Here is a 24,657-nt window from a genome sequence, read left to right as displayed (position 1 = left end):
GGGCCTGATTGTATGATGCGTGCTTGTGTACAGCTTTTTGATCAGATTTGTGGATTCCTTGTAGCAATGGAATTTTGCAGAATTTTTCCCCATAGAGAATGAATGGGGTGTAAAATTGCATGCCAATCTACGGTACATCTGCTTGCCCTAATGACAACGTTTCACGTAATCTTTCTCAGGGCAGGCCCCAAGCATGAATTCACTGTTGATCTGACTTGCACTCATCCGTTTGTCATTTTATTACATCCCTCGTTTCTCCCATAGATTCACATTCATTTTTTTCTACCCCACAGAATCTATTACTACATACATATACTACATACCATTAAGGGCAGGCACCTGAACTCTAATCCACAGCCATACAGCCTGAGCTCCTCTATGTGTTGTTTTTTCATCCCTCGTTCTTCCCATTTATTTTCGGCCAAACCGTAGCCCTGTTTTTTCCATGGCCCAACAGCCTCAAAAATGTGCGTACTCACTCAGGGCAGGTCCCCATGCTCTATATCAAAGCAACACTGACCCGCGCTCCTCTAATTTTCATCCCTCGTTCTCTGCATAGAGTCCCATTCATTTTCGCCCTCCTTCCTCCTGTTGACTTCTAAGTTAACCACTGCGCAACCATTCCACGTTTACTTCAGGAAATGCACTTTTCTAGTTTTATATGAGCATTTTACCAGCCAATAGTATGATAATAGTTAACAGTCAATAAATTGTGTGCAGCCATAGTGGTGGTAGTTATTTATTTTGTTATGTTGATGCTTTTCTTTTTCCTCTAGATCATATGACTGTAAGGTTGGCACTGATGTTTGGAGAAGTGACTATATCCGACACTAACATCACCTTCTATGACTGCCATGCTGTGGGCAGACTCAATGCCACCTCACCGTAAGCATACACACAAATGCACATAACATCAGTCTATATACAGTCTAATGCCCAGCAAACTCAAAGCTGCAGAAAGTCATGCCAGTAGCCTTAAGTGTAAGTAGTGTATCTAATATTTCTCATTAGGCTGTCGTAAGAATATTAAAGGATTATTCAGCCTATTTTAGATGTTTTAACTTAAGTCATCTTATTACACTGGCAGATCGTTTTACTTCTTTCTAGCAAAAAAGTATCTGACAGTGCAGTAAGATAATTCCACTTGATAAAATTATTTAGTTTCTAATGTTACATTTTGCTATGACAATGCTCTCCTGTAGCTTTCACTGCCTCTCATACTGCACACTTAAAAAAGTTGGTTCTTCAAAGTTTGTTTACTTCTGTTTAGAACCATGACTTCTGTGTAGAACAAATTCATGCTTAAGTGGTTCTTTTCATGGTGAAATGGTTCTTCAAATTGATGAAGAAATTGTTGTATAGGGTTCTTCTGTTTTTACAAGCTTGACATCATAACAATAAAAGAACTCTACTTGGAACCATTTTCAAAAAGGTTCTACATAGAGGCATACAACACATTCTCCACCATACAAAGAGCCAGTTAAGCATGAAGTGATTCTGTTTAGATCCATGAGTTCTACATAAGCCATTGCATGTACTGAAGAACCCTTGAAGAACCATCTTTTTTAAGTGTGATAGAAAAACCTTCTGCTGAATGGACAATACATACTGTGTATTTGGTGTTTTATAAAGGAAATCGACAGAACAACTTGAAACAGTTGACTACTGTGTAATTTAGATAAAGATTTTTAGTGAAGGGGAAAGACTTGACTTGCTCTTGCACACCCGAGACTTGAGATTCAACTTTGGCTCGCATCTCTGGTAAAAGGTATTTATGAAATTTGAATTATTAAGCAGAATTGACAGACATGCACATGACTTTCTACTTTCTGTGAATGAAGACCATTTAAGAACATACAGAAACATTCCACTCTGGGTTGGGTGTTGGGTGATGTGTTGAAGCTAAATGGTATCACATTTAGCTCTAAAGAGTAAATGTAACTCTAGGAGTTATTGACCGCGGTCATTGTGAATCTTTGAGCGTGTAAGTGGATAGCTGGTGCTGCAGGTGGTTGGCGAGTGTGTAAACGGGATCTCCCGCCGCAGGTGTGTGACAGATGTATCAATGTGTGGGTATCTTTGTCACGGCAGGTGTATGGCTTGTGTGAGCAGTGTGTGGCCGTGTCACTGGTGCGCTGGAGATGAACTCTGCACTCACAATCACACCTGCCCCCAACAGCACATGATCTTCAACAGCAGAGTAAGCACTCACTCACTTGCTCACTCCCTCTCCCTCGCAGTCACACTCTTTTTCACTCTCTGTTTCCCACTCATTCACTCACTTAGTCTCTCTCTCTCTCTCTCTCTCTCTCTAACTCACTCACTCACTTGCTCCGTAACTCATTCACTCACTCACTCGCTCTCCCTCTTGGTCACACTCTATATCTCTATCTCTCTCTCACTCACTTTCTTCCCTGTCTCTTTTTCTGTGTCTCTCTTATCCTTTCCTTCTTTCTTTGTTTCTTTCGCCATCATTTTCATTTAATAAACATTTAATTTCTCTAAATAAACACAGTCTCTCTTGCTGTGTGTGTGTGTGTGTGTGTGTGTGTGTGTGTGTGTGTGTGTGTGTGTGTGTGTGCGTGTATATCAGGAGCAGAGAGAGCCCCATGGTGCAGACTCATGTCCGTGTGTGTGGGCTCTGGAAAGTTCTCCATTAATTCCAGTTGGGTTTAACACACAGCTGTCACTTCAGGGCAAGAACCTGGACATATTTAAGGTCAGGCAGCTCTTCTCTTTGTTCTTTTCTTGATTTCATTAGTGTCAATGCCACCACTCAAGTTAACTGCACTGAGTCAACTTCTGTAGTATCTTAATCTCCTAAACCCTCAGTAATCGTAACTCCCTAAATAATAGAAGCCTTTTTTAGATGTGTTTTTATTGAGTGTGTCTTATGGTGTCTCGGCTCATACCAATTGCATAACATAACCTCCTCTGTTCAAAATGGTGCTTGCGAATGCACTGGGCCAGTTAGTTATACATATTGACCTTGGAAGCTAGAAAGCATTTGTTATTGAATCATGAGGTGTGTATGTGTTTGTGCAGGATGAGAAAGACTATGAGTGTGTGGTGGTGATTGAAGGTCAGGAGCTGATGTTACCTGCCACTCTGGACCGCAGCATAGAGACAGGCTCACGTGTGTTCAAGTGTGCAGCCCACAAGGTAATTCCATCAATAAATCCAACTTTCAATTTGACAGGGATACAGAACCTAGCCTGAGGAGTCACCACAGCTTTGTAGTGTTCTAGGTCTAACGTGCTTTCAGCAGCTTTCAAGTGCTTGATGATTAACTAGTGAGTTTAATCAGAGCAATTTAAATATGTATTAAATTGACTTAAAATAAAAACATTGGAAAAAAAATCTTGTTGCTGAATAAAAAAGCAGAAATAGCTGTTTTTTCCCTCAGCATTACCAGATTAATTATATACTTCTGTGTACTTTGTGAGATGAGCTTATTGTGTCTGTTTGTGTGCAGTTTACATACACAGTGAAGCAGTTGGAGTATTTGGCTCCAATTTACCTGCAGAGAGGCGCTCAGCGCATAGACTCAGCTCCACACCTGCGCTGTAAGGACCCTGGCCTACATGGCTTTCCATCTGTATCTAATAACTAACTACAGCTCTCAGTGCGTGTGTGATGTTCTTATCGCATTTGTGTGTTTATATATAAACAGTGAAGCTGTATAACTGCTCCATTGGACAGTCGGACTGCAGTCAGTGCCGGGCTGTGTCGGAGGATTATGGCTGTGTGTGGTGTGGAGGGGACACCCCAGGCTGTGTGTTCAACCAGTCCTGCCCCAGTGCCGCTGTAGACACCTGCCCACCACCACTCATCACAGAGGTACACTGCTATCACTCACACATGCACAAATCTATCAGTCTCCTGCCGTTTACTATGAAGGAGAACCACAACACTGCACATGGTAGAAGCACCCTGTCCTAACAGATTACAAAAACTGAACAGAACTCACTGAACTTGGGCAAACTCAAGTCACACGTTCTTCAGTTACTAGGAGACCAAAATAAACAAACATGGAGCGGCTGCTGCTGCTTTCCTGCAGTTTGCACAGACACAGTAAAGAAGCAGCAGGTAAACATGTTTAATTGAGGCTCATGGATTAAAAAATGTGATCAGTGAGGTAATTTTAGAATTTTTTAGGTACATAAACTCGATGGTGCTCTTTCCTTAAACTCAGTTCATTGAAAAGCTTCACTCTGCACATGAGTGACTTTTTTGTTTCATTTTTCTTTGTTTATTTGCTGTAAGTCCACTTACACAGGAGTCGTTGACCTGTTTACGCTAGATTTTGTTCCGAATTGGGATTAAAAAAATCAAACATTTGATAAATTCCGACTGGTTTGAAACACGTTTGGGAGATCAAAAATCGGAGGGAGGGACAAGTATATGGAACACGTATATGAGTAAGATGACTTGAGAAATTTGACAGAAGTTCTTATTTGAAATTTCTTTTCCACCTTAAATGGTGTAGCAGTTACATTCAGGCGCCTGTACAGTTGCCAGGCTATAACTGCTGCTGTAGTTAATGTGGAATGGAAAGTTTGAACAAAAAGCCAGCTTTCTTTCTTGTACCTGCTCCCATTGCATGTGTTTCAACTAATCAGCTCATTTATAACTCCTCACTGAGTTAAAGTGGTTGTGTTAAAGCAGGAATAACTGTAAAATATGCAGTACTAGGGTTTTTCCAAGACCAGGGAGACCTACAGCACCTTAGACCCGAGTAATTGCACATACTCAAGCACCCACTCATACACCTCCACTGCACTCATACACACACACTCGCATGCTATATTTGGTTGTTGCCAATCTGTTGTATATTTTGTGCTTTTTTTCTTATGTATTTTCATGTGTACGTGTTGTTTTCAGGTCCACCCACTGACTGGTCCTTTGGAGGGGGGGGTTTTGCTGACGATTCTGGGTTCTAACCTGGGTCAGCGATATCAGGACATCCAGGGTGGAGTGACTGTGGCTGGAGTCGCCTGCAGGCCGCTGCCCGAGGCCTACCGCATATCCACCCAGTACGACTCCTTTTGGTGTACTACCACCACAGACAGTAGTTACCTGTCATTATAGTGGTTGATTTCTTATCGTCAGTAGTAAGTGCTGTACAGACTAGGAATGTGAACTTTTCAAGGTGCCAATATTCAAATACTGAAATTTGGGTATTCATTTAGCATCATCAGAGGAGGATTCACAAATACACAGAGTAACATTTCAGTCAAATGGCAGTTTTATATTTCAAGAAAATCGCAAAACTTTGTGAGTAAATACGCATACTCTGAAACACAAGTGCTTTAATGTAGGCACGTTGTTAAGGACATAAAAGCAGAGATAGCACAGCTTTTAGAGATAAATAGGCCAGGCTGATGTTCAGTTCCAGAAACAGTTAAGATATTTCTCTGACAAAACTAAGTTATGGCGAAGCGTCCATGAAGAAGGAAAAACATCTGTAGAAGATGACAAGTTTCAGTCAGCATCCAGTGTTACCTGTTAGCTGTAATTTTAGCTCATTAGCTTGTCTGAAACAATCTCTATAATATTACTCATCTGAAAAGAAAACCTACCAATTTGACTTGGCTATTTTTGAATAATATAACTTTTGTGCAACACCAGCACCATTTTTTTAGCGTTGTTCTTTCCTTCTCTGTGGTTAACTGCATATCCATTCATGAACTTATAAGGATCCTAAGATATCAAAATTTGTTTAAGCACATATTCCTAGTATAAAGTAGGTATCAGGACACGACAGTAGGAGATGATGATACTACGCACACTCACCCATTGTTTGTGTCTCAGGATCGTGTGTGAGCTCCAACCGACCAAGCAGGTGACCGCTGGTCCTGTGCTGGTAACCGTGGGTAACTCAGAACCAGGTCAGTCTCCTCAGACCTTCACCTACCAGGACCCACAGTTGACCCGCATCTTTCCCAGCAAAGGTCCCATGGCTGGGGGCACCAGGATCACTGTGCATGGATCTTGGCTCCTCACTGGTCAGAGTACTGACCTACGTGCATTTGTGGGCTCCCAGCCTTGCCACATGTAAGTACTACCAGCTCATTTTCCACTCATTGCAGACTGGGGCTGAGATTATTTTTATAATTAGTTAACTAGTATTCTTGCTTAAGTCCCTCAAACGTAACGTCACCCACAAACCATTCAGAGCTTTTGTCTAACTCTTAAAATCTGCCCCTGTACTGTGGGTGCTTGTCCACTTCGGTCAGTAAAATGGATCAGCATGTGAAACTGGTACCTTTGTTGTTGGATGTTTCTGAGTAACTCACATATTGAGCGCACATTCAAAACAGTTCACATTACTAAGGTTTGTTTCCTTGGAGTAAAAGGTGACAGTAAAAGGCGACTGAAGTATGAAGCGTGAAGTATACAACAGCAATTTGTGGCACAAATTAAATAAAAATCCCTGAGCTTTCATGGTCTTAGCATATCAAATGTAACAATAGCAAGTGACATATAATGGAAAAAATAGTAAAAAGACTGAAATTGACACTTTTTTGGCTCAAGCTTAATTAAAAAGAGTTTCATTGAGTTTAGAATTGAAAAGGGCAAATTGATTAATTCAACTATTATGCCTTCCATGTTTCTTCTCCCCTTGCCGCCGTTATCATTCAAACTTACGTCTGTGTAATGTCATTGTCGACTTTATTGATTATACTCTTAGAATAAAGGTGCCAGAAAAGACTCTTTATGGGATGCTGTAAAATCACTGCTTTAGCTTTCCTAAAAACATGTTTAGTGGATGGTTCTTCTAATAATCAGAAAACAAAGCAGGCTGATAACTTGGCTGGACAGGACAGGTTAGATCCTGTCTTTGTTTTATTCCAACACCAGTTTACTTTCATGCTCAAATGTGTGTCTTCATCCTCTGGACTTGTGTCTGTGACTAACGTTAGCACCAGAAGTTAGTGGATAGAGGATAATGGAGCAAAAGTAGCTTAAGCTAACTGGTTCACACACAAAAACGTTGGGTTACCTGCTCAGATTTGAGGTTAATCCTCTTAACTTCAGTGAGCAGGAGTGAACCTTTGTGGTTCTGTGTAGGTTTTCCCGCTAAGCGGAAGCTTGTAGTGCTAACAGAGAGAGCAGAGCTTTCCTTCATTTGAATGACCAAGGTAGTTTGCAGTTTGCTGTCTGCTGCATTGTACTAGTGAATTTATACAGCCCTTTTGGATAGATGACTGACAAAGTATTGTTACAGAAGTTCTCGGACTGAAAAATGACTCAGGTCGTAAATAGTATGTAAAGAGCATGTTTGTTGCATGTCAGCTGGTTAAAGTCTTTCCACAGGTTAAGGTCTTCATCTCCAGCTACATCATGAACCGCTTTGTTTTGTGAGTCAACTCTGATTCTGAAAACAACAGTCGATTCCATGAGTTGTTTCCACACAGTGCACCGCTGTACAGGCTAAATCAGCTTTTTATGAAGTTGTATGCACATGTTGTAAGCGGAATGCGTCAACTTTCTTTTGACAACGTCAGCAATTTTCTTTACAACAGAATAAAACTATGGGATACTTTAGGCTACTGCAGTAGAATGCTGTTTGCTACCAGAACAGCTCTACACAATATTTGAGTTCATTAGATGGATTTGGAATATAAATTTGACACTGTCATAATTTTAAATACCAAAATCATTTATCTGTTATAGCTAACGGCTTACTGTACAGTCCAAAGGCCTCAAATAAGTAAGCTATGTGAACTCAGGCATGTTCTGCAGCTGAAAGCTAAAACGTTCATGTTCATATGTGACATACAAAACTAAACTGCTACCCCCTCAACATTGCTTTTTTTCCTGGATGTACTGAGAGCACCTGTATTTTCAAAGGAAAATATCAACTAAATTTACATTTATGGCATTTGGCAGACGCTCTTATCCAGAGTGACTTGCAATTTGATTGTTTTACACAGGTAGGCAAAGGTAGTGTTAGGAGTCTTGCCCAAGGACACTTATTGGTATAGTGCAGGGAGCTTACCCAGGTTGGGGATTGAACCCCAGTCTACAGTGTAGAAGGCAGAGGTGTTAACCACTACACTATAACTCTGCACTAGGGTAACGCATTAGACACAAATACCAATCTATATAGTCAGAAAAGCTGTCCAAGAAGAGTTAACCATTTAAACCATTTTGTGTGTATTTTATTCTTGTCACATTAATTTAGTTGCTAGTATTATTAGTATAGCATTCAATATAGATTGTCTCGACATCAGTAATTTGCTGTTTGCCTGTTATTAGATTTGAAGATATCTCACCCTCATTGTAGTAAATTTTTTGTGGTTTTTCACTTCAGATTCATAGACAGAGCTGTATGTGCTTACAACTGTAGTCAATAATTTGAGGACACAAAGCTCTGTTTGCTCTCATGGTTTCAGCACTGACAGCAGAAGCTTTTGAGTACTGTAAAGTGAAGAGAGAAGAATGTTTGCCAAAGCTCTATGGCTATCTACAAGAAACCGTGTACCAGATTAATTTAACTGCACAAAAAACTGTTTAAAAACGCTGCTTTAGATAATAGAGTCATCAGCTTATTGGCTGTTTTTTCTTTATAATTCACAGAATGGATGGCGTGAGTGACACTCAGCTGGTCTGCCGCACCAGCCACTCAAACCAGACTGCAGGAGTGTCTGTCAGAGTGCTGTTTGGAAGAGCAGAGAGGACTGTGCATAATGTAGTGTTTCACTATCTGGAGGACCCAGTCATCACTGGCGCAGCTCCCGCAGAGAGCTTCTATGGGTACGCTTCGTTTATGAAGTACTAAACTTTTGAATAGAATGTCATTAAAATTTTGCAGAGGATTTTAATTGGAGAGTTACAGACTGACTTTCATGACTGTAGTAATTGTGCCCATCGCGGTAGCCACTGTTCTTCCTGAGGTCCAGTAGACACACTATACATACAATATATAACAAAATAATAAATCATACAAAACACAAGTAAAAATAAATGAGAGAAAACAAGACACATGAAAAATGCAAAATAACATAATAGAACGTTAAAACAGTAAAAAATATGATTGAAAACAGAAAAATTACACTTAAAGAAAAGTCATTTGGGCCCAGTTCCATTTCACCCCTTGCCCTTAAGTTACCTCTTAGCCCTTCGGCCTCTGTTTTGCGCGTTCACATCTATTTTTGTTGAGGTAGAGGGGTAGGGCAAAGTGTTAGGATTGTATGGTTTTCAGAGCCACACTCCAAACAGAGTGCTATGAGAGGAAAAAAAGGAAAACCAGCGAGACGGCCACACAAATGTGAGTTAAAAATTATGATGACCACTGTATTATCTTAGTTTAATGTTATGTCAATGTATTATGGTCCTTTTCTTTATGACAAACAGGAGAAAAGGCTCATAGTATGCTAACATCTCAGTATCTAGCTAAATTTCCTGTTCCACCATAAATAGTCCAGCAGTACCGACTCCTGAAGCGCCAGAACGTAGCTGCTGCTCCATTTAAGGTGAAACGGGAAAATTCGAACAAGAAGCTGACGAGTAGCTGACTTCAGCTTCATATCAGTAAAGAATTAGGGGTGGGTGGTAATAAATCATTATTTCACCCCTTTCTTTGATGGCCTATGAATGCCCTAAATGAATCTAAAGCCCAGCAGTGAGTTGCTGAACTTTACCCTCCTCTGCTGTCACTGCAGACGGGCAGGGTCGCCTACAGATCAGCGGTAGTAGATGATAATGAAGTACTGCTCTGTTTATTTGAGGGTCGCATTTCATAGAGGAAGATTTCAGCCGCTATTCATTGTAACTCAGTTCCAAGGGGCAAGGTGACCCTTGAAACAGGGAGTAAGGGTAAAAAGAAGAAATGGGATTGGGCCTTGGTTTAGCTGGCAGCTGGCCCAGCTGGCAAGGACCTATTTACCTAACAGATCTTTAAATTTGGTAGTGTTTTAAACATTTCACCCTCAGGTTTAAGCAGGAAGACCGGGAGGGAATTCCAGTCCTTCACAGCTCTATAAATTACTGTTCGACATGTATAGTTCTTGTTGTAGGTAATATTGGAGGTACTTATTACAGAATGTTACACTTTTTGCAGGGGTGGACGGAATATAACAGTAACCGGACGTAACCTCGATGTAGTCCAGCAGCCGATGATGTCCATCCTCTTTGAGTTGATGGGAAATGTCCTGGTAAGGAAGCGGAGATACAGTCACGTCGCAGCCCGGAATGTTCTTCCGAACAGCACCATGGCAACGGTACATTGATTTTCATGAATGCCTGGAATGCCCAGAGTTAAAATAAGCCACCAGACTGGTTTAGACGCAAACACAGTGAAACTCATGAAGCACCCGCTGCTCATTTATAGCTGCTGGTGAATCATAATTCATAATCACAGGGCATGTTTTTCTACCGTATTGTAAACAGTAGATTTCAACTCTCTTTGTCTCCTTTTCTGTCTCTCTCACCCTCTACTTCTCTGTCTACTCTTCTTATTTTTCTTTCTCTCTCCCCTCTCTCTCTCTCTGTCTCTCTTCATCCTCTTTTTTCTTTCTTTACTTCTCTTTTTCACTCTGCATCTCTCAATTTCTGTCTTTTTCTCTGTCTTGTTTTTTACTTCTTTCTCTCCCCCCCTCAATTTCTCTTTTTCTGTCTGTCTTTCTTTCTCTACCTCCATCTCTTTCTCTCTTCCCGCTCCCATTTCTCTCATCATTCCTCTCATCATTCATTCATTTTTCTCTCTCTCTCACTTGTTTTCACCTTCTCCACTCTACTTCTGTTTTTTACTTTTGTCTTTTCTCCTTTTTTCTTCTTTCTTTCTCTACCACTCCCTTTTATCTTACTTTTTTCTTTTTGTCCTTCTTTTCTCTGCTTTTTCTCTCTCTCTCTCACTCTCTCTTCTACCTATTGTACTTTTTTCTTTCTTCTCTCTTTTCACTCTGCCTCCCTAAATTTCTGTCTCCATCTTTTTTCTCTCTTCCATTTCTGTCTGTACTTCTTTTTCTCTCTCCCTCTCCATTTCTCTACTTTCTTTTTCTATCTGTCTTTTCTTTATTTCTCTACCTTTCTCTTAATTTTCTACCCTTTATCTCTTACTTTATTTCTCTCTTTTCTATTTTTCTCTCTCTCTCTCTCTGCCTCCCCCTCCCTCCCTCTCTCCCTCCCTACCTCCTAGAAAAAAGACCTCTGTGTTAGCATCAGCTCGGAGCAGATGAGTTGTCAGAGTCCATCGGTTCCAAAGGACGGCCGTGTGGTCAGAGTGTGGTTTGAGATGGATAACGTGCATGTGGACTTTGAGAGTATCAAAGGGACGCCGTTCACATACCACCCAAACCCAGAGCTATACCCACTGAACCGCGAACACCCCGAGTCCCCGATCCGCTTCAAACCCGGGGGAGTCCTCGCTGTCGAGGTGAGGCTGATTAATCATGTAAGAAGGTATTTTTACATTCAGAAAGTGTTAAGAGGACCTAGCAAATGGAGTGGAATCATTGCATTACCTTAGCAATTATCACTGTAGCTCTTATTCCATTTATATCCATTTCTCCTTCCTGAAGTGGCTGTATTCACCATTGGCGCTGCAGTTTAGTTTAGTCGTAATCCTTGAAGGAATCTTGCCCGTTTATCTTCAGCCTTTTAATTTGGCCATAATTAACTCTTGTGTGGTTATGTGTTTGTTACTCAGTGGTCTGGTCGACCCACCACATTACTGTTTTTAAATCAATACAGCCATAACCATTTATGTAAAAATACCAGAGGGTTAAAATATCACAAGTGTCCAGCGTAGGGTTCTCCTTTAGCAGCTGTAGCCAGTCAGCAGTCTGTCCATGTTGTCCACCCTCACACACACACACACACACACACACACACACACACACACACACACACACACACACACACAGACACACACACACTTACAGCAGGCCATGTAGGAGGAGAACACAGTGAAGGACACAGCACCTCCACACGTTTTATTCTCTGCGGGTTCACCCAACACCACATATGTAATATAAATATGTGGGGGGTGAACAGTGTGAAGACACTGAAAATGGGTTATTTTATATGTTCTTCACAGAAAATGAGCAAAGAACAATGAATTTGAGATTGAAACAATAATAAATCACATCATTTTTTTTGATAAACATTAAAAATGGGTCCCACAGACCTGAACACTACACAAGGCTTAAAGAAAGCTGACCATGGAGCCCCTACTGTTTGATTGACCAGCTGATGGATCGTGCTGATGAAAGGGTGATTACATCAGTAGTTCAAAGTGTTTCTCAGTCCACCAAATCCCAAAAGAGAAACTTTATTCTTACTTTCAACCACTTGGTTGGAGTTTGAGGTGAAAAAAATGTTAATTTTGCACATATCAATATTTAACGTAATCATAAATATTAAATAATGTGAGTGATGTTGAGTGAATGAGCTGGCTTTGATTGCTCATGTAGAGATATATGACTGTATTATCGATGCACAGGCACTGTAAAAGCACACCAGAGAGCAGTGCATTTCAAATAGCAGTTTGTGTTTAAGGGGAAGTTATGAAATCAAAATGACAGTAAATCTAATTTATGGGGTGCTGTCTTTGTATTGGTGAGAAAACAGAAAGTGTCTTTCAACTTTGAGGCTGACATACTTTGTGCTGATGTTCAGGCTGAGAGTCTGAGTGTGATGTGATGTTCAGCTGACATATTTTAATGTATTTTGATATCCAGGTTGATGTAAATCTGCTGTGCTGTATTGAATATTGAGTGCTTGTTTGTAGTGCAGTTTAGAATCAAAATGTGAGTGATTATTTGAGGAGTGATATGCAGTAGAATGATGTTAGTGTGAGGGTGATGTATTTTTTATGTATGTCTCATGCAGGGAAAGTATCTGACTCAGGCAATGAGCAAGGATGAGGTTGTGGCTTGGCTGGGAGATAAAGAGTGTGATGTGAAGACTCTGGATGATACTCACCTGTACTGTGAACCACCAGAAGAGCAGCCACTCAGTATGGACCATGAAGAGCTGCCCAGCTTAAAGGTGAGTGCTTTCAATCTAGGGCTGTTTTTACATAGAAATATGAAAAGTGCAATTTTCAGATCGCAAAAGCTGAACCTTTACTTACAGCCATTATCTACAGAGTTTTACTTTTAATGGGGAATTCCACAGATTTAAAAATCGCAATGCTGAGGGAGAAGCAGCATAGAAACTGAATGAATGAATACAAAAAAAAACTTCATAATTCCGGCATTCAGAGTGGTCTGATGTGTTGGATGTAGTTTGACGAGTAGTAGAGACACTTACCGACTCAGAACCAGGGGTCTCAATGTCTACAATGCAAATGTGGTCATTTTTGTTACTATCTGAAACAACCAATCAACCTACACACATCTTTCATATACGCGTGTGTGTGTGTTTTTCTTTGGTTACTAATTTGCCTTAGAGTGGCTTGTATGTACACTCTGAAGGGTTTTCAGTGGTTCTTTAGTAAAGAAAATGGTTCTATATAGAACCATGGCCACTCGAACAACCATTTGTATGATTAAAGGGCACTTTGCATAATGAAAGGGTTCTTCAGATTGATGGACAAAGCGCTGTAGATGGTTCTGTCTTAAACCTTTTTGAAAAGCATTCTTTTGTTGTTATGATTTCAAGCTTGTAACAATAGAGGAACCCTTTGGGTGCTACATAGAACCCTATATAGAACCATCTATAGCACATTCATGCACATTTTCCATCACCACTCTGTACCGCTCTGCTATGAATAGATTTTTAAAAATCTGTCAGATATTGAAGCAATCACTAAACAATATCTCATGCATCAGGCTACATATTGGTAACCATTTCATTTTATAGCTCCCTATGATGTAGCTTTGAAAGACAAACACTTCAGACATCGGATTATGATTATGTATTTCACATCAAACCTTCTGAATGACTTTCTTCACATCTTAACAGTTTACTTATAAAACAATTGTGAACTGCCTATGGATGAGTTAGACCAATCAAATCGGGTATTTATTTAAATTTCAATAAGGTCCATTTAGGGAGAGTTTCGTCAAGCAAAGGTCTGGAACATCATAATGTCTAACTTTATGATTCAGTGCCATATACGGTTTACTGAAGTAGCCTAGTAGTTATATCAATATCTTATACAGTTCACAAATGAATGTTAAATCAAATAAAGTGTAGTTCTGTAATATTTCAACAATATTTATTGTCAGTTTTCTCTTTTTAGATCACGCCATGTGAAATAACTTCCCTCTGACTCATTTTCTTCTCTGACTGCTGTTTCTCTCCTCGTCCCTCTCATGTGTGCGTCACTCAAGTCTCAGTGCTCATCATAATGCACAGATCTGATTGGCTGAGTAGTGTCACGTGTGATATTTATATCATATGTAATTGGTCTCTGAGTCTCCTGGGTCCTAAAGCTGTACCATAAAGGCTAGAAGTGTTGCACTGATTAAAATAGGACCACCCTGTCGAAATTAAATCATTTTCCGTAGTTTATCGGTTATAGGTTCAGACCGAGGTCCGCCTATTAGTGCCCTCTGAATCAAATGCAGCTCATGTTCTGTGTACATAACACGATCACAACCAAGTGTCTAGCACACTACATGCACAGTTCAAGCCACAAGAAAAAAACGAGATGCTCTGGACCTTCTTTTTCAGCTTGGCAGTGCATCGGTTGACCCATTTTCAAGTTGTTTGTATGTGTTTGTGCACAGGTATTTTGTGTCCAGATGTGTTTGTGTGTGCACATCTGTAGGTGAATATGAGCATGTGTGGTCTTGTGTCTGTCTCTCAGGTGGTGATGGGGAGGCTGGAGTTTAATCTGGGAACAGTGCAGTATGACATCGGCAATCACTCCACCATGCCTCTGGAGGCTCAGGTGGGCCTGGCGGCCGGAGCAGCTGTGGTCGTTCTCATCGTCCTCGTCATCATCCTCATGTACAGGTACGGAAACACTTCAAACATACATTCATGTGTTTTGCATATATGTACACAGGGGCCTTCAGGTAACACACCGCTGCATAATTTATTGCTGTCTCTGCTCCAACACACCCAACTCAACTCATTCATTTACAATTAATTCAATGTTTACCAGTGGATCAGTAGTCCAACGTGGAAAAGCTGACTAGCTAACAACGTTGGCCTTATGTTTTCACATGTTGCTGGCATATGTAGAGAAAGTTGGGGTTTGATTGCATTCATAATGTTAGTGAATATTCTATTCTTTCTATTCTTCTATTCCTAGCTTGTGGCTGATAGCTGTTTATGTGCTACTTGTGCTTTGTGGTGAGGGACAAGGGTCATTAATTATTATAAAGTCCATTTAATAACCTTATACTTTGTTTTTTTGGCTGTTAAACAAAAAAAAAATGGATTTCGAGTAATTGTGCCACCGTCCAGTGAGAGCAACAGTTTCTGCATGTTCCATGAGTGTATACAGTACTGTGCAAAAGTTTTAGTCACCTGAGAAAATGACTTTCTGGGTGTTCTCAGCAGTAGGTGTTTATTTGCTCAGACAAACACTAATATTAATACAAATAATATTAATTAATACAAATAATTTTAACACAATACTAATACAATGAGGACTAATTTTATCCATGTCAGGGACTGCGTTGAGTTCCCTGGTGTTTTCTGCCTTCTGCCGATTGACTGCTGGGTTAGGCTCCAGATCCCCATCCCTGTGACCCAGAAGGATAAGCAGTTTAGAAATTGTTTGTGTGTGTGTGTGTGTGTGTGTGTGTCTGTCAATGTGTTTATTTAATCATTTCCAGGCCTCTCCTCATAGCAGCCCAGTAATATTTGTATTCATCATCTAACATCTGGTTTGGTTAATCAATTACTCATTAAATTAAATCAGGAGTACCGCTGATGTAATAAATGCATGCAGGGTTTGGGAGCCTCAGTGAGAAATCTGCAACCAAATAAATTCTTCAAACTAGCTCACAGTTCATCAACTCATTTTTTGAAAATAAATAAATAAGTTCTTGTTCATATGGTGCTGGGTTTACAGAGTGTGAAACACCCCCATTAGTTATCCACTGGGACACATTTTAGCCTTTGACGTCCAGCTCCACCTCACCACCATCTGCAGTCCGGTCACTTGTTCTCATTCAAATAGCTTGTGGATTCTTTTTACAATGGAGCACTGTCCAGCTAATTTTAACAACGAAGTCACTGAAGATATCGCTATAAATGTGATTTAAAAGCCTGTATTTAAATGAGAGGCCTACAACAGTGGATTCTGTCATAGCAACATGCAGCAGCTAGGCCTCAGCCTGGAACAAATCACTCATTGTGTATATGTTGGGTCTTTGATTGGACAAGGAGGGTGGCAGTGTTAGGGGTGCTTTCAGGTGACCCAATTCAAACATTTGCTGACGCCTCTTTGGGCAAAGCTGGTGTAAACACAGTTCTGTGGCCCTCTATGACTGGAATTGTTCGCAGTTGTTCCTATTTATATCTGTTCTGTTTTGTCTGCTTATTTATGTTGATGTGTGTTAGAAAGCAGTCTATAATGATTATGATGATGATGGGGTCTTTATATGCAGGAGGAAAAGTAAACAGGCAATGAGAGATTACAAAAAAGTCCTGGTTCAGCTGGAAACCCTGGAGATCAACGTTGGAGACCAGTGCAGGAAAGAGTTCACAGGTGTGCTTCTGTATTTCTTATGGTTTCTCTCTCAGATTGCCACACACATGCAGAAGTTTACAAGCTCTGACCTGCTGGATTTCATTTATCAGGGATGAACTGAGAGCCTTTTGCATTCTGATGGCAGTCTTTTCTTTTTTAAACCCAGATCTGATGACTGAGATGATGGACTTGAGCAGTGATGTTGGGGGCCCATGCATTCCATTCTTGGACTACCGCACGTATGCAGAGCGCATTTTCTTCCCTGGTCAGAGAGGGGCGCCACTGAGTCAGAACCTGGATTTGCCAGAATCTCGCAGACAGACAGTGGAGCAGGGCCTGGGTCAGCTCAACAACCTGCTCAACAACAGACTCTTCCTCACACGCGTATGTCTCTCTGTCTGTCTCTTTTTCACCATCTATTTCTCTCTCCCCTTGGCTTTGAGCTTTTGAGCAATCTGACTCAGTCTGAGTTTTGCTCAGCAGGCAGGTGTTTTAGCTCGGAGCTATAGACTTGCATGTATTTTTCAGAAGCCTAGCTGATGTCGAGATTATAAGTAAAAAAAATAAAGTTAATAAAGTTTAGTAAAAGTTTAAATTCTTAAATAACAGAAGTATTGCCTGTTAAAGCAATTTATAATCAAATAAAGTGCTACATTATAAGAGGCAACTGGCTGTTTAGCACAATGAGCCATGTATAATTATCAGCATCCAGATATTTACATCATTACAGTTACAACACAGGTCGTCTCAAATCAAAATATGAAAAATCTACCAAATCTGGTCTTGACCTACTCCTATCAAGCATCTATGGTGATCAGCAATGCTCTGCCTGCTTAGCAGCTCATTTGTGGTCATCTTGGACCCTTTAAAATCTAGTATTAATATTTAGTTATCAATCTTAAGACTTATTCAGTAACTACTATAAATCATTTGAACACAGTTCTAAGTATGAACCCAGCTAGTATGAAACTAATATTATTAATATTAGTATGAAACTAAGTTATGTACTTATGAGAGTGACAGTTTTGGGGTCAGTGCAAGGCTAGCTGGAAACAGTACATTTAACTGGCTTCATAGACTCCCCCTTTGGCTATTTGGCTTTAAATCATAACAGGAGTGCTGCTGTGAATTATTGAGTAGTACTGGAAGGCCTGCAGTGCTACTGCATTATTGCCTTTTAAACATAGTTCTAAGCCTTTTTGAGGCTGTTTAAGGCTTTATTCCTGGAGGGACAATGTCTTGCTTTGGTAGTCTGTATGTTTGCTGAGACACATTATTTTGCCTCAAAGAGTAAACAACAGCCGATTGCATAAACAGAGGTTTTATTATTCACATCAAACTGAATGAGGAGCCGTGTCTGTTTGAAGTCAGAAGTGTTTTTGTTTGGAAAAGTCTGACTTAACTCTCCCACTCGCTCTCACTGAGTTATTGATGATAAGACCGCCAAACACCCAAACAAAAAAGAGTGAAGTTCGGGCTTCAGTCTTTCATCCATTTTAAAGATTTATTCCCAATATTGAGTCAAGTGTTTGGCTTTCTTTGTCCTGTGTTGGTGTTTTTATAAATGCTGTATTTTATTTATGATGCAATACTCAAGACCCTTTTTAATGGGAATTGTCTCGGTGAAATTGCACAAGGCCTTCATACAAAACTGAGCCAGACTGGACATCTCTCATCAATCAGGCAGAAAGGAAAACACAAAAGGACACTTAAAAACACAAAAGAAAGTGGGTTGGTGGTTTGATTTGCTCCAGATGATTGACCCGACAGTCCATGAAGCAAAGAAGCCAATTTCAAATATTTTATTTTGTTTTGTCTTGTTTGTAAAAATCATTGTTTTACTGCGGTGGTTCTCAGTTCCAGCACTGGTGACCCCCCCCACTATACACATTTTTGTGCTTTGTTTTATCCAGCACACCTGATTCAACTCATTAGCTACTGAATGAGCTCCTTGTGGGCTGGATCAGGTGTGCAGAGCATAGGGTCATATGCAGAGCATAGGGTCATCAGGAGTCAGGTTGCTTTACAGTTTGGACAGAATAGATGTATTTGAAACAATAAGGCAACTAAAAGGTCAGTATTTGTGAATTAATATAAAGATAAACCTCTGATTTTTTGATGGTAGTAATTTAAAAGGCCTCTCTTAACAGAATTAACAGAAAAAAATTACTGAGTCCATACAGTACACATATGGAAACTAACACACACACACACACACACACACACACACACACACACACACACACATATATATATATATATATATATATATATCTGTGTGTGTGTGTGTGTGTATGTGTGTGTGTGTGTATATAATATATATCCACCTATTCAGCTTAGAGCAGTTTAGCCCTGCTTGTTCACATTTAAGGATTGTTTCAGCCTGGATTGCTTTTTGAATGAGGCGCAATAGAGAGAAGCCAGTCAGAACAGAGCTCATTTATATATGTGCGTCTTAAAAGCACAGTAGGAACAACAGCTTGTTTATTCTAAGACATAGAGATATTTGAAAATGATCAGGTGAAAATTAATTGGGACTTTTTTGGTGTACAAACCCACACAAATGGAGGCTTCCAAGTGGTCCTAAGTCAGGGGTGTCCAATCTTATCTGCGAAGGGCTGGTGTGTCTGCAGGTTTTCATTCCAAACGAATGACACTTGACTCTACTTGTTCAGTCAGTTGAAATGAAAACCTGCAGCCACACTGGCCCTTAGCTAATACGTTTGGACACTCCTGGTCTAAGCCTTGGCCCCTATCACCAGGAGATCATGAGTTTGATCAGTGATGCTTCAGCCATCCGGGGCTGGGAGTCCAAAAGAGCACTGTAGGCCTCATATCGCTGGTATCGTATCGTATCGCATTCTCCAGCATAGGTGTCTGATAGCTAATGTAACAGAAACGGCAGTTGGCACTTTCCTCTAAGTGTGTTCAGCTGTCCAAGATTTTGTGTTGGCAGTAGTTCTAAAAGATGCAGTGGTGCATCACAGGTCTTGGAAGAAGCCTGTGCTAGCCTCGCCCTCCTAGTGCTGTTGGCATTGTGTGATTGGAGGAGTCCTAACTAGTGGGTGGAATTAGATATGAGTAAATTTGGGAGAGAATTGGGGGAAAAAACCCACACAAACGTCACAAGTTGACCGCGGGGAAAATTATCATGTAAAAATTAATCATGACTGCTTTTTGTACACAAACCCACACAAATGTGGGCTCTGAAATATTGGAAAAATGTTGTATATGGGCACTTTAAAGCAGATTTCTTCATTTTGTTATTGTACTCCATCTGTATAATATATTTTGGGTCATTAAGGTCACTTAATGCGAATTTGTATGAATATGCAGGTCAATTAAATGCAGGCCCAACTCAACATGTCATTGTCCATTAAGACAGAGTTTTTATTTTGTTTTCCGATTTGTTGATGACTTCACTGTGCGCCAGTAAGTGGGGAATGCTAATATTAACCAATAACATGTTTTACTTCCCACCACCTCAACTGTTATGGAGAGAAAATGCTCAACTAATTCAGAGGGCAACTTTGAGATTGTGTTTCACTCAGGAATGCGTCACAGTACGGAAGGAAAATGTGTGGTTTCTGGTTCAGGTTGACTTTGAGGCAATTTAATGCAAACTTAATGTGAACTAATGTGAATCTACATTAAGGAAAAATGTCATAGATTTCAGAAAGTACTGCCATCAGATTCAAAATGGGCATATTTTTAAGAAAAATTTAAAGAAGAATTTCTCAGTTTTAGCATTTGATATGTTGTCTTTGTACTATTTTCAAATAAATATAGGGGTTAAATGATTTGCACAGTATTTTGTTTTTATTTGCACAGTGTCCCAACTTTTTTGGAAATGGGCTTGTGGTTTTGTTCATGTTTTGGCTGTAGTTCATCCACACACTGGAGGAGCAGCAGAACTTCTCCCAGCGCGACCGTGGCTACGTAGCCTCACTCCTCACCATGGCACTCCACGATAAACTGGAATATTTCACCGACGTCATGAAGACCCTTTTGGGGGACCTGGTGCAGCAGTACGTGGCCAAGAACCCCAAACTGATGCTGCGCAGGTACAGCATACAAACCTGTGTACATCTTCAGATTCCCCTTAATGTGCTAATTAGGATCAGTTAGAAACTTGATAGGTTGATTATTTGATAGACTGATTGATCGACCATCCGATGATTTGATTCATCTGATTTTGTGGCTCACCTCAAATTCTGAGTAGAATTTAATGCCACAGCATTTTCTCCATGTTGGTTACTGCAGGACTGAGACGGTGGTGGAGAAGATGCTCACAAACTGGATGTCCATCTGTCTCTACTCTTTCCTCAAGGTACAGAGCAAGATAATTAGATGCATTTGATACTGTTCAGTGACAGTTATACTGTTTTATGATTGATGGAAGCACATGACAGAAAAATTCTTTTTAAATAATCAGCCTGAGATCATCGTTGTCTTTGAAGTCTTTGTTCTTGCAGCAAGGGAACATAGTCTAGGCGAAAATGCTCAAAGTATACTTGGCGTATTTTGCTTTTGTACCTTTAGTGGTTAGATTTACACGCCTTAGATTTACACACCCCTTCCAGTTGGCAGATGAGTCGACACCTCCCATTACCTCATGATGAGCCAGCGCATATGTCATGCTTCTCCTAAGGGCCCCCCCTCAGCTCTCCCTGTCTTAGTATATCATAAGAACAATACAGCGTCTCATCTGTATACTTGTCTTAATATGTCAAAGAAGGAGAAATGTACTGGGGGGCCAAGGAGTGAAACAAAGAAGAAGTGCAATGGTAGGCCAGGGGTGAGATAAACTGTACGGCTAGGATAGGGGTGCATTAAAGGTCATTATACTATTGTTATGATACTGATCATTAACATACAGTATAATACTGATTTTTGAAAACTGATGTTTAGCAGTAACTTTATATCACACATTTTACTTGATGGAAACATTTCAAAGTGCTTCACATAAAAATAATAATAAACATCACCGAGTGTGTTTACATGCACTTAATAATCCGATCACTGCAGACAATAAGATTTTGTCTGTAATCCAATCAACACAGCTAGTAATCAGATTTCTGCCAATAAACTCACAGAAGAAGACGTGACATAAACGTAACATAAAACTAGAACTTCATGCTGCAGCTTTTTTTAAACATTGCGGACTTTACCTGAAAATATGAACATACATCATCTAGAAAATGAGATCAGATTTCTTAATCAGATTTCTAGGTCAGCGTATGGTGTTTACATAACCATTTGAATAATCTGATAACTGCAGAAATCCGATTATGATCTGATTACTGAGTGCATATAAACACACGGATACCAAAGCAGTCAGAATCGTTTTTAAAACATAAAACCATTAAAGATGGGCCAAAATCAGAAAACACATTGACATCAAATTTCAAATACACATAGGAACAGTTTCCCAGACAGGGATTAAGCCTTATTCTGGGTTTCATTTTCTTTTTAATGGAAAATCTCTATTCAAAATGTTGTGTATCCCAGGACTAGGCTTAATCCCTGTCTGAGAAACAAACCCATAACATTTAAAGATGGTTAATAAAGGATCACAACAAAAAGCCAGCCTAAAAGCATGTTTCTAATCTATAGGAGGTGGCAGGTGAGCCTCTGTATATGCTCTACAGAGCTATTAAGTATCAGGTGGACAAAGGCCCAGTGGACGCTGTGACCGGTAAAGCCAAGCGCACACTTAACGACAGCCATTTGCTCAGAGAGGACATAGATTACTGCTCCATGGTAAGTGCGTTTATCTCTCTCTCTGTATTGTTCTCTCTGGCTCTCAGTCTTTCTCTCTCTTAATCAGAACCAGAAACACCGCTGTATGGCTGTAAGAGTACCTGAAGTTTTCTGAAGCTGATTAGCTGTGGGTTGCATGACAACCAACATGCTACCTCAATGTCTCTCTTCCACCCTTTTCTCTCTATAATCTCAGACTTTAGACTAAACGTAGTTACTGTACACTCTTTTGCTCCATGCCTCCATTTCCGTTCTGATGAAAGTTGTATAGCCATTTCTTTTAACCCATTAAACCCCGCCCCCTGGTGGTTGAGACATTAGAGGTTCACAACCTCACAGTTAAATGAATAATTTACTGAACAGTCAAGTTTGACTATTTTCTAGTGATGCAAAATAAACATTTGCTGTGTCGTACATGGTTTTGTATAAAGTAGTAAGTATAAATACTACAAGAGAATAAAGAAAATACACTTATTGATACCATCTGCTTTCAATAGGACAAAACTGACCAGACAATAACTAAAAACAGTTTACAGTCTACAGAACGTGCTAATCCTCAACAACATCCTCAACATAACCAAATGGTTGGTCATTCAATGCAGAGAATTACATTCTTTTTTTAGTCATTCTTTGCACTTTGGCTCTTATTAAAATTGTCATTTCAAAAACTGAGACCACAGCAGGCATCAGGTTACTCACAGGGACTTTCTGCTTCTGTATATCAAACAAGATGTTATGTTTTTAAATGGTATCAAACCTGTAATGGAGAAGTTCTTGTCTGTTGTTTCCTCTCTTGATACTTGAGCTTATAAGTTACTTGTCTGATGTCCCTCACAGTAACACTGAATGTGTCTCCGCTAAGCAGCTCAGTAGTTTTGAAGGGAACAAACGGGAATCAGCGTTTCCTGTTTTCATTGTTACTGAAAGATTTATTAATTTTTAGATTTAGACACTTATATAACTTTTTTCAGATTTTTGGCCAGACTTTTTTTTTCAGGAGTTTTAGGCTGAATAAGACGTATAGGTATTCACTGGATTTTTTTCACTGGAGCACCGAGGCTTATGTAGCTAAAAAAGTAATGCAAGTCAGTCAAGTCAGAGTCTTTTTAGATGACATGGGACTTACAATATTAGTCTTGTAGCTTTACTGCAAAACTAAAGAAACAAACTTGGGACACACAACCTGTTTTGGGCAGTTGACAAAAAATTATGTAAATTAGGTTTTTCTTTGAACCGTTCCTTTAAGCTGGTTAGATAAAGCATCTAATGTTTCAAATGGAAACAGTAATAACACCAGTAGAGCGTGAACAGCCATGTTTCACATTAAAATATGTCTATGTGATATTTGGGGTTTCTGTGTTTGTTACTCTGTACAAAGATCTTGATGTGGTTGCTGTGCTGTTGTTGGACGCAGTTTCTGAAGAAGCACAGAAAAACGGTGAAACTAGAACTTGGACATAAATGACGATTTTTTTATATCTGCTATTTGGTCAGTGAGGGTAATGGTAGGAGATGACAAATGTATTTGGTTGCCCAACAGTCTGTTTTAACAAATCTTTTGTTGTTTATTTTTTATTGACTTATTTTTTAATGCAACAAAACCATTAAGATATTGTGATACACTCTTTAAAAAAAAAAGGCGCCACAAACAATTCTTTGAGCAATGCCCTAGTAGAAACACTTTCTGTTCCCTAGGAAACATTTTTGTTTGTTTTTTTTTTTCCCAGGTTTAAAGAATCTAAAAAGTGTTTGTGTTCTTCCAGGAACCTTTTCGTTATGTGGAGGTCCTTTAAACTTTAAAAGCTTCTACCACTCACAATTTGGCTACATTCACATTACCAGGTTGAAGTGGCACAAATCAAATTTTTTGCCCTAATGTGACTCAGACCTGATGTTTTTAGGGCTGTGTGGACACAAATCTAATCTTTTCCAATCAGACCTGAGCCACTTTCATATGTGGTCCTAGATCGGATACGTGTCCAATTTGTAGCCCTGTGACTTCTACTGCGCGTGCGGCATCATTCAGCGCTACCATGGCAGCAGCGCCGAACGGAAGCTAAGGCCTGTAAACGGTGGAAAATCAGCTCATCTCACCTTTTTCTCCTTCGTCTGGTTCTAATAATGAAGCTGAGAGCTGATCAGAGTTAATGGTCTGCATAGTGAAGCTCTTTCTGCTCATTAATTTGTGCTGATGATGCAGTGATTTATTCACGTGACGTTACTGAATAAGATGTGCGCATGTGGGTCGTTTGAGGATGCTGGTTTGTTCACATTCATGACAGATTTGA

At 39.9% G+C, this 24,657-nt stretch overlaps 1 protein-coding gene and 1 long non-coding RNA gene across 6 annotated transcripts in view; one reads left to right on the top strand and one right to left on the bottom strand.

The window, feature by feature from the left end:
* Positions 1-24,657, top strand: part of plxnb3 (plexin B3) — a 152,827-nt gene that overhangs the window by 117,587 nt on the left and 10,583 nt on the right. For all 5 annotated transcript variants that reach the window (XM_017719454.2, XM_017719453.2, XM_017719452.2 and 2 more), the window contains exons 8-25: positions 777-885; positions 2,092-2,200; positions 2,594-2,719; positions 3,046-3,162; positions 3,476-3,566; positions 3,674-3,840; positions 4,885-5,036; positions 5,815-6,057; positions 8,587-8,763; positions 10,070-10,229; positions 11,147-11,383; positions 12,841-12,999; positions 14,768-14,916; positions 16,524-16,624; positions 16,773-16,990; positions 20,492-20,670; positions 20,870-20,936; positions 22,223-22,369. In XM_017719454.2, coding sequence (XP_017574943.2) covers positions 777-885; positions 2,092-2,200; positions 2,594-2,719; positions 3,046-3,162; positions 3,476-3,566; positions 3,674-3,840; positions 4,885-5,036; positions 5,815-6,057; positions 8,587-8,763; positions 10,070-10,229; positions 11,147-11,383; positions 12,841-12,999; positions 14,768-14,916; positions 16,524-16,624; positions 16,773-16,990; positions 20,492-20,670; positions 20,870-20,936; positions 22,223-22,369 — 2,708 coding nt within the window. The remainder of the gene's footprint in view (positions 1-776; positions 886-2,091; positions 2,201-2,593; positions 2,720-3,045; positions 3,163-3,475; positions 3,567-3,673; positions 3,841-4,884; positions 5,037-5,814; positions 6,058-8,586; positions 8,764-10,069; positions 10,230-11,146; positions 11,384-12,840; positions 13,000-14,767; positions 14,917-16,523; positions 16,625-16,772; positions 16,991-20,491; positions 20,671-20,869; positions 20,937-22,222; positions 22,370-24,657) is intronic.
* Positions 15,569-23,422, bottom strand: LOC108440544. Its single transcript, XR_001858861.2, has 3 exons — positions 23,127-23,422; positions 20,813-20,925; positions 15,569-15,653 (listed from the first exon to the last, which is right to left on the bottom strand). It is a non-coding gene; the product is annotated as an uncharacterized LOC108440544 (long non-coding RNA).

The sequence above is a fragment of the Pygocentrus nattereri genome, chromosome 28, assembly GCF_015220715.1.
Source record: "Pygocentrus nattereri isolate fPygNat1 chromosome 28, fPygNat1.pri, whole genome shotgun sequence".
In the NCBI taxonomy this organism is placed as follows: Eukaryota; Metazoa; Chordata; class Actinopteri; order Characiformes; family Serrasalmidae; genus Pygocentrus; species Pygocentrus nattereri.
The sequence above is the reverse complement of the archived record's forward strand: the minus strand, read 5'-3'. Positions and strand labels throughout refer to the sequence as shown.